Source organism: Octopus sinensis, linkage group LG13, assembly GCF_006345805.1.
Source record: "Octopus sinensis linkage group LG13, ASM634580v1, whole genome shotgun sequence".
Classification (NCBI taxonomy): domain Eukaryota; kingdom Metazoa; phylum Mollusca; class Cephalopoda; order Octopoda; family Octopodidae; genus Octopus; species Octopus sinensis.
The window spans coordinates 11735989-11750330 of NC_043009.1; the positions used below are offsets into that span (position 1 = coordinate 11735989).

Consider the following 14342-nt stretch of genomic DNA (forward strand, 5'->3'; position numbering starts at 1 on the left):
TTGCATACTAAATACTTGGTGAAATTGATTAATAATTAATTAATTTTACCCTCAATTGTTGAAATTATAATTCATCTCTCTCTATTTAATGCCTCGGATTTTACCGAAAAAGCATAGTGTTTACTGATTTTAACCCACGCTGGTGGAAAGGGGAGAGCAGAAATTCTTCGCTTGCATATTTGAGTTTGCTGGCACTGTTAGTTTCGAGCAGATCTTCAGAAGCGATAAGAAGCCGAAAGGGTATGCTCCCACTTTCAGTGTTTTCAAATCCAAACCAAGGAGTTCTGAGCTGATGATAGAAATGTCGAGTTGACTAATCTTGAAACGTACGTTCTCAAATAACCTTTGCATTTGATTTTTTAATGTCTTTACCCCCATACTTTCATGAGTTGAATTGAGCAAACACTATATGAGAGAGGTTTCCTTTAAGTATTAGAAATAGTTTTAAAAAAGTTTTTTTAGCTACTATTTCTAATGAGTTCAGTATGCGGCAAAGTAATTTATTTTACTAAGCCCTTTTATATAATGTAATAATTTGAATACTGTAATATTTTGCATACTGAATACTTGGTGATTTATTTTACTAAGCCTTTTATATAATGTAATAATTTGAATACTGTAATATTTTGCATACTGAATACTTGGTGATTTATTTTACTAAGCCCTTTTATATAATGTAATAATTTGAATACTGTAATATTTTGCATACTGAATACTTGGTGAAATTGATTAATAATTAATTAATTTTACCCTCAATTGTTGAAAGTATATACATATATATATATATATAATATATATATATATATATATATATATATATATATATATATATGTATGTATGTATGTATGTGTGTGTGTGTATGTATATGATTGTGTGTCTGTGTTTGTCCCCCCAATATCGCTTGACAACCGATGCTGGTGTGTTTACGTCCCCGTCACTTAGCGGTTCGGCAAAAGCGACCAATAGAATAAGTACTACGCTTACAAAGAATAAATCCTGGAGTCGATTTGCTCGGCTAAAGGCGGTGCTCAAGCATGGCCACAGTCAAATGACTGAAACAAGTAAAAGAGTAACTCTTTTCCATTTTATCTAAGATTCAATATCTGCATTGCAAAGCCACTGAATTACTGATCAGCTTTTCAATATCATAAATCCATCAGCTATTTACTAAAGTCAGCATCATTCTAGTATATAGAAGTTAGGTTTGTGACTAAAATTGGTCTACACCAGTGGCGTATGGTGGTTGTTGTATTTGGTGTGCTGCCACACCCAATGGCACCAAATTTCAAGCAGGGGTATCACAAAAGTTTTCCATTAAGATTTGTGATTAAATTAATGAATAAGGTTAATATTTATAAAGAATTTGCCATTTTTGATGGGTGTGCAGTACACACCCGGAATATATGCCGCTGGTCTACACATGAAGAAAATTTGTAACAGACACTATTGGAAGGAAAGGAGATTTAACTTTAACCAAATCCCTTAACTCAGAGCAATTCATTAAGGTCCGAAAGTGATACAGTTGGAAGTATACATTCAAGAAATCAAATATATTAAAAATGACTTAATCAGAGAAAGATACCCTGTCTGTTTTACTTTCTTTTACTTGTTTCAGTTATTTGACTGCGGCCATGCTGGAGCACCGCCTTTAATCGAGCAAATTGCCCCCAGGACTTATTCTTTGGAAGCCTAGTACTTATTCTACCAGTCACTTTTGCCGAACCACTAAGTTACGGGGACATAAACACACCAGCATCGTTTGTCAAGAGAAGTTGTGGGGGACAAACACAGACATACAAGCATATACATATACATATATACGATGGGCTTCTTTCAGTTTCCGTCTACCAAATCCACTCACAAGGTCTTGGTCAGCCCGAGGCTATAGTAGAAGACACTTGCCCAAGGTGCCACGCAGTGAGAATGAACCCGGAACCATATGGTTGGTAAGCAAGCTATTTACCACACAGCCACTCCTTTTCATTTAAAAACTCAACAGACAAAGCCTGAACAAGTGTGACTTGAACTCAAAAAAATATCCTAACTATCTAGAGTCATCATCATTATGAGTTGGACAGAGTTTATTGAGGCAGATTTTCTTGGTTAGGATGCCCTTCCTGTCACCAACCTGCAACTGTTTCCAAACAAGGAAATGACTCCCCATACCCAGACATGTTCCCACGTGAAGGCTTGTATTACAGTGACCATCATTTTACAGCTTTCACACAATTACACACACACACACAGGACAGGTTTCTCAGTTTCTGTCAATCAAAGCAACTCGCAAAGCTTTGGTTAACCAAGGTTTTATAGTAGAAAACACTTGCCTTAGGTGCCACACAGTGGGACTGAACCCAGAACCATGTGGGTTCATACATTATATAAACAATAATTCCTTCCTATGCAATAAATAAAAAAACAACATGATCAAAACTCCTGGCATGTTTATTTATGGTTATGCTAAAACATTTCTTTGGCCGTTACTGTGTGGACTGGTAGACATCACCAGAAGCTACTCAATAACAAAAATAATGAAACATAAACAGACATTTCAAAAATCATTCAGTTAATTAAATATTATGCCTGGATCCACAGCTACAAACACAATACGAATACCAACCATTAGCCAAAAACAGCAAAATTAACCCTTCCACAACCAGATATAAATATTCTTCCCCCATCTGCAGTTCTGAGAAATCTAAGATGGCCATCTCATCCAGACCTATCTTATTATCCACCGATAAATTTCTTCAAATTATTGATAAGCTATTTTCACCACTCACAAATATAAATTTCAGATTCATAAATTGAGCTTTTTGAGCTAAAAAATAAATAAATAAATAAATAAATAAAAACCCTGAAATATTTCAAATATTTAATTTTCTGATTTATTCCAGTGTCCATTGCTTTATTTTGGTTTCACTTAATTTTTTTTTGTTTTATTTTTGCTTTTTTTTTCCAGTTACAGCTGGAATATCAATTGCTAAGAATAACCGTAATAATGAAGATAAAAAAAGAAGAAAAATAGCCTGATATAAACATTCATTTGCTATAGCTATTTTGGGTTATTTGATATTGAAAACATACAAAATTGAAAGAAATGTCTCTATACTTGGTATTCTAAGTAAAAGGCAATACTACGACCGTATCTGGAATCCTTCTATGTAGAAATGTGTTAATGTGAAAAGTGATATGGAGTAAACGAAAAAAGAAAAAGCTTACTTTAACCCTTTAGTGTTCGCATTATTCTGCCAAAATTAATCCTTTTTTATCCACATTGCCATGAACCAATCATGCATTATCTTGGTGCTATGAGATGATGATGATGATGATGGTCAAGGGTATAAGTTAAATGTAGAATCTTTGCAAACATCAAGAAGACAAATAAAAAAAAAAAGTAGCATTTGCACTCTCAGCTATTCATACTAAAACTCACCATTCTCTTTCTAAGTGACTGTATGTCCATTTTACATTACAGTAAATGCTGAACACTCCAAACAACGTGAATACATAAGTATTGCCTTTGACAGAGTGATCTTAATGCTAAAGGGTTAATGTTGATGTGGTGGAATGACTGAGGAAAATGAAAGCTTAGTGCACCTGTTTCTCTTCTGTTGTACAAATCTTCATGCAATTGGTATTCCTGGTCCACTGCCCTAGCGAAAATCCACACACACATTCAACAAACCCATGACAAGACTTGGTAATAAGAAGCATAAGCAAACCTTTTCACAAACAAACTGCCAACTGTTGAAATGTTGCAGACATCAACAAGACAGGTGAAAATAAAAAAAAGTAACACTAGTACTCATTCTGTTTCTAAGTGATTTTACCTGTTTTACATTTCAGTAAATATCAAACGTCAGTGTTCCACTTACCTGTTTTGCCATCTTCTGTTACTTTCGAACTGTCTAATTCTTCAAGCAAAACCTCCGCACCTGGCAGGTAACTTTTGGCTTGAGTGTCTCCATAAGATGCTAGTTCTGCTTCTTGCATAGCTTCAGTCAATCGACCCTGCATGGAAACAGATAGCAACATTATTTTACCTACACAAACCATTCTTCATTTTCTTTTTAATCTCTATATATATAAACAGCAGAATGTCTGTCTGTGTGTATGTGTGTGTGTCCTTTATACAAATCCACAATTTTTCAGTTAGAGGGCTGGCACTTTCTATGGTCATTCAAAACCGTCCAAGGGTGGTCGTGCACATCTTTACATTTCCCCAGTCACCCCGCAAAGCCATTAAAAAATCAATAGAAGTGACTTTTTTTTTAATTTTCTATCCAAAACCCAATCAAAATGCCTGAAACTTGATACGCCAATTGAAAGCCTGTTAGCTGTATGTGATTGGTAGGCGATTTGGACAGTACTCGTGTGTATGTGCGCACGCACGCAGCTGTATATGCATGCACTAGCATTGCCGGGTCATAGTGCTAGTATGTGATATTACACAACTGTCTTCTATATCTATTACAATCTAATCTCACCCAAACTACATGTGTGTGATGTGTTTCAGTTCTGGCATAAGTGAAAGAAGGACAGTATTCATAACCTTTCTGCGAGATTTTTGATTCTGGTGGATAAAAGATCCTGCTATTCTCAGAATAGAGACTTGAGCTCTGCTAAAGGTACCCAATGCCAAGGTGAAGGTGTTTAACTGGATAACAAATTAAGTCCGCTAACAAAAAATTTCCAAAGTTTTCTTCCACCCAATTTCACTCATAAGGTTAGGGTATGATTGAAACTGGATTCACATGATTAAGAAACAAATTTCTTAATTACACAGCTGTACCTGATTATGCTTGCACAGGATTCAGTAGAAAATATTTAGTTCTAGTTTCATAGCAATAAACAGAGATAAATCTCCTCTCCTGAACAGAACAGATACAATTCTGGAAATAATTCCATATTTAGCATTTTTGTCCAACAACTAAACGAATTACTGGCCAAACCAAATATGAAATACAGAGGTTCTGAACACAATAACCTTCCAGCCAGTAGCTATTCAGCCTCTATAAGTATCATGTTGTCAGTAGACATGTGGACTGAGACAAGTACGGTCAGATGCTTCTTTGACGCTTTTCTTAGAGGTGCAAAATCAGCCGAGTCCATACAGCTTAGTTGATAAAGTATCAAACTTTTAACTGGCATGTAAAAATCACCATTCGAGCATGATCATTACCTGTGTCGCCTTACTGGCACTTGTGCTGGTGGCACATAAAAAAACATTCAAGCGAGGTCATTGCCAGTGCTGCTGGACTGGCTTCTGTGCAAGTGGCACATAAAAAGCACCATTTGAGCATGGCCATTGCCAGTACTAGCCCTCATGCCAGTGGCACGTAAAAGCACCCACTGCACTCTTGGAGTGGTTAGTGTTAGGAAGGGCATCCAGCTGTAGGAACTCTGCCAGATCAGAGTAGAGTCTGGTGCAGCCATCTGGTTTGCCAGACCTCAGTCAAATCGTACAATCCATGCTAGCATGGAAAGCGGACGTCAAACGATGATGATGATGATGAGTTTGTGATTTTTAATGAATCAAGGACCAGTGGCTTAGAATCAAATAAAACGAAGTAAATGAATATGGAAATCTGGAATATGGAAAGCTCATGAAAATCTGGTCACTAATTATAGCTCATTAGCTGGGGTCTGGGATTAGGAAATCAGAACTAACTGAAAATATATTCATTTATTAGGGATCAAGACAATACTTAAGAGATGGTGTATGCTACAATTAATTGACTAAACTCTCTTAATATTACTGGTACAGAGTTATGAAATGTGTTAATACAAAATGGTTGGTTGACTACAGAGTTGTCAGAATGTTGGATAGAATACATTGTAGTATTTATTTTGGATTTCTGCTCTCCGAGTTCAAATCCTGCTGCTAAAATCTTTATCTTTCATTATTTCAGAATTGAGAAATAAGTAGCAGCCATTGAGTGCAACCCTCTCTCCCGTCAAGTTCTCACTTCTCAGGAACAACAGGGAAATGGAAGGAAAAAGAAACAACGTGGAAAACAAAATGAACCCGGAACCATGTGGTTAGTAAGCAAGCTACTTACCACACAGCCGCTCCTACATTGAAATATGAAAACAAAAACAAAAGAGAAAAACGTTAATAATAAAATTACCCTGTCTTTCTTGTTCAGAATATTGGGATTGATCTGCTTCACCACTTGTATTAATCCTCGACTCGCCATGGAGACAGCTGAAATAAAGAGACACACATGGAGATAACTAATAAAGAGAATACGCATCATAAAGACAAAATATAATAAAGAAATACAAATACTATGGAAATATCTACAATAAAAAGATGAGCATTTACACACAAATATAAAAACATACAGGAAGCAGGAGCAAAAAACTTTAAGAAGCTGGCTTTGCAATCCAAGATCCCAGGTCTGATCTCACTACTTGGCACCCTGACCAAATGCCATTCACCACAGCCTTGGCAGGTAAGTGAAATGGGTAGAAAATTTGTTTAGAGGCAGTAGAATGGATTGGATTGTATCTAATGTAGCCCTTCAGCATTTAAACTGGCCCAAATAGGTTTTATGTTCAAACTGGCCAGACCTGGCCTCTCACACCTATCCTACAATGCCTTTCTAAAAATATACAATCAAATCGTCAAAATTTTGAAGCTATGAGATAGTCATCGAATGACTGGCATCCGTGACTAGTAGAGCGCTAAGAATACCATACGAGCGTGATCGTTGCCAGAGCAACAAGCTGGCCTCTGTGCCGATGGCGTGTAAAAAACACCATTCGAGTGTGATCGTTACCTGCGTTGCCTTACTGGCACTTGTGCTGGTGGCGCGTGAAAAAATATTCAGGCGAGGTCATTGCCAGTCCCGCTGGACTGGTTCCTGTGCAGGTGGCACGTAAAAAGCGCCATTTGAGCATGGTTGTTGCCAGTACCGCCTGACTGGCCCTCGTGCCGGTGGCACATAAAAGCACCCACTACAGTCTCAGAGTGGTTGGCATTAGGAAGGGCATCCAGCTGTAGAAACTCTGCCAGATCAAGATTGAAGCCTGGTGCAGCCATCTAGTTCGCCAGTCCTCAGTCAAATCGTCCAACCCATGCTGGCATGGAAAACGGACGTTAAACAATGATGATGATTATGGCCAGATCTGGCCTCTCACGTCTATTCTACAATGTCTTTCTAAAAACATACAATCACATCATCAAAATTTCAAAACTATGAGATAATATATGATTAATTGAAAATAATGTGAATTTGATAGAGTAATCTGAATGCTAAAGGGTTAAAGGGCCAGCCTAGCCCCACTGTGTCATAACCCTGTTTGAGGATTACATTAGGGGTACACATGAATATGGAATACTCAGCCACTTATACAAGCTGATTTAATGACAGGTAGTGTAGTTAATCAAACAATTGAACACTCATTACTGAAACTGATGGATATCCATTTACTTCTATGCATGTTTGTAATTTCAGTAGTGCTGCTCTGAACTGCTAGCATCAGTCATTATAGAAAACAATTAAAATATTGAATGTAAACATTTCATATGAGTAAACAATATTAATAATTTCATATACCGGCACAAGGCCACACATGTGTATACTTTATCCATGATGCCAAGAGGAATAATAATAATGGGTGTTTCATTCAACATCCTTAACCCTGTCATTACCAACCCGGCTGAAACCGGCTCTGGCTCTGTAGTACAAATGTCTTGTTTTCATAAGTTTTGAATTAAAATCTTCCACCAAACCTTAGTCACAGTTTATGTTCCTAACACTAGCTTAATGATAACTAAGTTATTTTACTAAATTCTTTGTTAAATTTAAAGTAATTGAAAGAAACACAGAGCATCTCAAAATAAATACAGTAACAAAAGGGTTAAACAACCCTTATTCAAGGACCTTTTGAGTGCGATGGGTTACTTGACCAGAAGAAAATTCTAACTGGGCCCCACCTGCAAGGTTATGTACTGTTTACCTTGATATGGGATCACCATGTCTCACACATATGGTTGTGATGCATGTGCCTAGTGTACCCTTATCAGACAGGTAGTCATCATGGATATACGGGCTTCGTATATTTCACCCCAGTGTCACTTTGATGGCATGCACTGCTCTCTCACTCAATAATAATAATGATGATAATAATAATTGTTTCAAATTTTGCCACAAGGGCAGCTTTTGGGGACGGGAACGTATCAATTACATCGACCCTAGTGTTTCACTGGTACTTAATTTATCGACTCCAAAAGAATGAAAGGCTAAGTAGATCTCGGCGGAATATGAACTCAGAACATAGCAATGGGTGAAATACCTATTTCTTTACTACCCACAAGGGGCTAAACACAGAGGGGACAAATAGATTAAGTTGATTACATCGACCCCAGTGCATAACTGATACTTAATTTATCAACCCCGAAAGGATGAAAGGCAAAGTCGACCTCGGCGCAATTTAAACTCAGAACATAACGGCAGACGAATATCGCTAAGCATTTTGTCCAGCATGCTAACAATTCTGCCAGCTCTCCAACTTAATAATAATAATAATAATCCTTTCTATTATAGACACAAGGCCTCAATTTTGGGAGGAGGGGGCCTAGTCGAGTATGCTGACCCCAGTGTTCGACTGGTACTGATTTCATCAACTCTGAAAGGATGGCAGGCAAAGCTGACCTTGACGGAAATTGAACTCAAAACATAAAAATGGATAAAATGCTGCCAAGAATTTTGTCTGGGGCACTAATGATACTGTCAACTCACCACCTAGGGATGATAATAATAATAATAACAACAACAATAATAATGATTTCAAATTTTGGAACAAGGCCAGCAAGTTCGGGGAAGGTGATATGTCGATTACATTGACCCCAGTACTTAACTGGTACTTTATTGACCCTGAAAGGATGAAAGGCAACATTGACCTCAACAGAATTTGAACTCAGAACACGAAGACAGACGAAATACTGCTGAGCATTTTTGCCTGGCATGTTAACAATTCTGTCAGCTCATCATCTTAATGATAATAATAATAGTAATCCTTTCAACTAAAGGCACAAGGCCTGAAATTTTGGGAGAATGGGGCTATGTCGATTACACCGACCCCCAATACTCAACTGGTATTTATTTTATTGACTGCAAAAGGATGAAAAGCAAAGTTGACACCAGCAGCATTTGAACTCACAACATAAAGATGGACAAAATACTGCGAAGTATTTTTTGCCCAGCATGTTAATGACTCTGCCAGTTCACTATCTTAATGATAATAATAATAATATCAGGCAGTGGTTCTCATGGCTTCTGATCTTAACTGATTGGAAGTGTTATCATGTACATTGTTTTGTCTTGGTATAAAAGATGGGCTACAGCAAATATTCTGCTCAATACCACAGATTTGCTTGTCAGTTGTTTGACCATAACCAGTTGAGCATGTCCCTTAGTGGCTGATGATATGTGCATCTCTGATCTTGAGCAGAAGTAGTGGGGGAGCATCATAGCCATGTGTTGAGAGGGATTCTTGGAGGTTTTGATAATTCCCCTTTGGAAACATGGATGGTTCGTTCAACATCCTTAAACAACCCTTATTCAGGGACCTTTTGAGCGGGATGGGCTACTCAACCTGAAAAAAAATCTAACTGGGCCCCACCTGCAAGGTCATGCGCTGTTTATCTTGATATAAGATCACCATGTCGAGCACATATGGTTGTGATGCATGTGCCTGGTGTACCCTTATCAGACGGGTAATCATGATGAGTATACTGGGCTTCGTACATTTTACCCCTGTGTCACTTTGATGGCATGCACTGCTCTCTCACTCAATAATAATCATAGTAATAATAATAATAATAATAATAAAGATTCAGTTACCTTTTTCCCGACTGGACTTATACTGAGCTAAATCTTGTATAAGCTCTTCAGTCAATGCCAATGGACAACGAGAAATAATCTCTTTCACAGCATTTAAACTGAAAAAATAAAATGAGAAATATGGATTCCAATATATTTATCAATATGTACTAATAATCAAGTGGTTATTTCAATTTCCAATACAGGTGTGTCATGATGTGTGCAACATCTTACTCTATTTGACTTACATTTCTGTTAACTTAAGACACATACCTTTAACTTTCAGTCACTGGACTGCAAGAATTCTGGGGCAACCCTTTTAAAGATTTAGTTGAATAAATTGACCCCAGTACTTATATCTTGAATTTAGAACTTGCTCTTTCAGTCTCTTTTGCAGAACCTCTACATTATGGGGATGTAAACAAACACAGGCAGAAATGTGGTGGTATGGCAAGAAGCCTGCTTCCCAGCCACATGGTTCTGGGTTCAGTCCCACTGTGTTGCACCTTGGGCAAGTGACTTTCACTATAGCCTCAGGCTGACCAAAGCTTTGTGAGTGGATTTGGTAAACAGAAACTGAAAGAAGCCTTTGTATATATAAATGTGCGTGCCTACTAAATTCACTCATAAGGATTTGGTTCACCCAAGCCAACTGGAAGGCTGCCCAAGGTGTTGTGCAGTGGAACTAAACTCAAAACCTTGTGGTTGCAAAGCAAATTTCTTAACCACACAGCTATGACTGTACCTCTACGTATTACGGTTGGGAAGTTATTCACCTGTATGTCCTCTTGAAATAAAGTTTACAAACTTGTCTTGAGTATTGAAACTCGTCTACTCAATCTAAAAAGAGTATATTAACTGAGAAAGCTATGGTATATTAATCCTGGATGCACAGCACAACCTCTCATCATCATCATCGTTTAACGTCCGCTTTCCATGCTGGCATGGGTTGGACGGTTTGACTGAGGACTGGCAAGCCAGATGGCTGCACCAGGCTCCAACCTGATCTGGCAGAGTTTCTACAAGTGGATGCCCTTCCTAACACCAACCACTCCGAAAGTGTATGGGTTCTTTTGCGTGCCAGTCAGGCAGTACTGGCGATGGCCATGCTCAAGTGGTATTTTTTAAGTGCCACCTTCACAGGAGCCAGTCCGGCAGCACTTGGCAACGACCTCGCTTAAATTTTATTTCTCATGTGCCAGTAAGGCAACGCTGGTAACAACTGAAAATCTGAAGTAGAAACAGTACTGTATTTTTTTTTTAAATTATTTTTATAATTTGTATATATTTATTTTATTATAAATGCAAAACAACACCACAGAGGAATCGACGTAAGCTTAAATAATAAACTGCGATAGGTGAACCGCGATATGGTAAGGGATAATTTACTTTGGTGACCCTGAAAGGTGACCACAACAGGATTTGATCTCAGAGCATAAGGAGTAGGAATTTTTACTTGATCCTAGTTGATGATATTGGTTCCACTAACTTAATTGAGACCTTTTCAGGTTATGTAAAGCACTTAAATTAAGTTAGTGGAACCAATAACATCAACTAGGATCAAGTAAAAATTCCTACTCCTTATGCTCTGAGTTCAAATCCTGCCGTGGTCACCTTTCAGGGTCACCAAATGGGCTGTTGCAACAGCCCATGAATCAGTAAATTCAACAACATAACAAGTCATTTACTCCATAACAGCAATAACAACCACAATCAAGAGCACATTGATTTCAGGTCTACTTTCACATGCAAGTACAGACAAGAAGACAAAGGGCCGAGATACCTGACACTTTGCTGTACTCAAGAAAACCTGTCCTTCACAGCAGAAGCATTAAGGCCACTCCGCTTAGGGAAAAGGATTGGCCTGCAAGAGTCCAGTGCTGGCGCCACATAAAAAAGCACTCGTGCCTGTACCACATAAAAGGCACGTATGCTGGTGCCACATAAAAGGCACTCAACATACACTGTGAAGTGGTTGGCATTAGGAAGGGCATCCAGCTGTAGAAGCTGAGCTAAATCTGACTGAAACCTGGTGCAGCTCTCCAGCTTGCTAGCTCTGGTCAAACTGTTCAATCCATGCCAGCATGGACAATGGATGTCATAGGATGATGACGATGATGACGATGATTCAGGTTTGATAGGTCAAAGAATGAACGAACCAAAGTCACTTACCCAACAGCAATGGCATCGGCAGAATTTCGTTCTGTTATGAAGTTGTAGGCAATAGTTTTAACGATATTCTCTATAACCTTCAAATATATTAGGATGAAAACAAATGGAAACAAGAAATAAGATAACTAAGTCAAAGTTAAGTAAATTACAAACAAAAAAAACTCCAAACATTTTTACTATAGTTTTACACATTAAATGGTGCTTGAGTTACATCCATTCATTCACCATCATCATCACCTTTTAATGTCTGTTCTCCATAGTGGCTTGGGTTGGACAGTCTGACTAGAGCTGGCAAGCAGAGGAGCCTTAATCTGATTTGGCTAGGATTCTACAGCTCAATGCCCTTCCTAACACGAATTACTATACAGTGAGTGCTTTTAACATGGCATCGGTACAGTATTGTATCATTTTAGATACAATATCATCATTTATCGTTCACTTTTCCCTCCTTGCCTGGGTCAGACGAAATTTGCTGAGGTAGATTTTCTACTGCCAAATGCCGTTCTTTTTGCCTACTGTTATCTATTTCTGAGCAAGGTAATATTTTCTCAAACCAGACATATTATGGAAGACTGAAAATGATTAACATTGCTTGTATGATGGTGATGTTCATTTGATGAGGTACACACAAATACATATACATACTCAAGTATATATGTGTGTGTGTGCATGTGAATGTGTGTGTGTATATATATATATATATATATAAAATATAAATTAGAGATAAAATCACTATTATGCAACTCAAAAACATAAACCGATCGTGGCTGTTGCCAGCCTTGCCTGGCACGTAAAAAGCACCCACTACACTCACAGAGTGGTTGGCGTTAGGAAAAGCAAGCAGCTGTAGAAACACTGCCAGATCAGACAGGGTCTGGTGCAGCCTCCTGGCTTCCCAGACCCCAGTTGAACCGTCCAACCCATGCCAGCATGGAAAGCAGACGGTAAACGATGATGATGATGATGATGTGTCGGCCCTGCATCGTCATCAACTCATCATCGCCAAAATTTAACATCCATTTCCCATACTGAAATAATGATGAGTTACTTTTCCAATGATTTCATTACCCATAACCAATGGTGTATTATACTTGAATAAAAATAGAAAAATAGAAACAAGAAGACTGATATCAGTATGAGTATAAACAATAAATACTTACATCAGGAGGGACAAGATCATGGCTAGCCTGGGCAGCAAATAACAGAATCTTAGTCACATCTATCAAAACAAATACACAGAAACAAAATTATATTTTTACTGTATTTCTTAGACATTCTGACACATGTTTCTTGATAACAAATAACATTGTTTTTGCCTTCAGCTATATGTTAGAGTTACTATATTCCAGACATGTATTCCTCAATCAGTGAGAGTGAGTGTGTATGATTGTTATATTAAGATGCATCTAAAAGAAATCGCATCTATGTGTGTATGGGCATCATCATCATCATCACATAACGTCCACCTTTCATGCTGGTATGGGTCGGACGGTTTGACAGGAGTTGGCCAGGCAAGAGCCTGCACCAGGCTTCTGTGTTTGTTTTGGCATGGTTTTTACAGCTGGGTGCCCTTCCAAATGCCAACCACTTTACAGTGTGTACTGGGTGCTTTTTAAGTGGCACCTGCACTGACAGGGTCACCATGTAACATTGCAAGACAAGGAATCTAGATGTATATATAAGTATATCATAATCATCATCATCGTTTAACGTACGCTTTCCATGCTAGCGTCGGTTGGATGATTTGGCCGAGGGATGGCGAACCAGATGGCCGCACCAGGCTCCAATCTGATCTGGCAAGAGTTTCTACAGCTGGATGCCCTTCCTAACGCCAACCGCTCCGAGAATATAATGGTTGCTTTTACGTGCCACTGACATGAGGGCCAGTCAGGCAGTACTGGCAACAGTCACACTCAAATAGTGTTTTTTACGTGCCACCTGCATAGGAGCTAGTCCAGCGGCACTGGCAACGACCTTGCTTGAATGTTTTTCCATGTGCCAGTAAGGCATCAAATCTGGAACTATGTGATTTTGGGTTCAATCCCATAGCACAGTTCGTGCAACAATTTAGAGGCTGCCACATTTATTAGCTGCTTATTTCCCCAGTGCAAAAATAATAAAAATTTATCTTTACTGTTTTACATCCACATTTCCATGGATGAGGTTTTCTTTTGACCAAAACTGTTTTTAACCACTCAGACACTGAAGAAAGTAGTGTTTAGGATCAGAAAATGTAGTCACTATGTTCAGTGGCCTAACCTCATCACAACTGAACATCTTATAATCCTTTGCACTATAAGCACAGGACCTGAAATTTTAAGGGAATAGGGGAG

At 38.3% G+C, this 14342-nt stretch overlaps 1 protein-coding gene across 1 annotated transcript in view; it reads right to left on the reverse strand.

The window, feature by feature from the left end:
• The window catches only part of LOC115218379 (protein SDA1 homolog), a 61134-nt gene that overhangs the window by 17486 nt on the left and 29306 nt on the right, over window positions 1–14342 (reverse strand). The window contains exons 11-15 of the mRNA XM_029788158.2: window positions 13170–13228; window positions 12010–12086; window positions 9859–9956; window positions 6136–6212; window positions 3880–4015 (exon numbers count right to left, since the gene is read on the reverse strand). Coding sequence (XP_029644018.1) covers window positions 3880–4015; window positions 6136–6212; window positions 9859–9956; window positions 12010–12086; window positions 13170–13228 — 447 coding nt within the window. The remainder of the gene's footprint in view (window positions 1–3879; window positions 4016–6135; window positions 6213–9858; window positions 9957–12009; window positions 12087–13169; window positions 13229–14342) is intronic.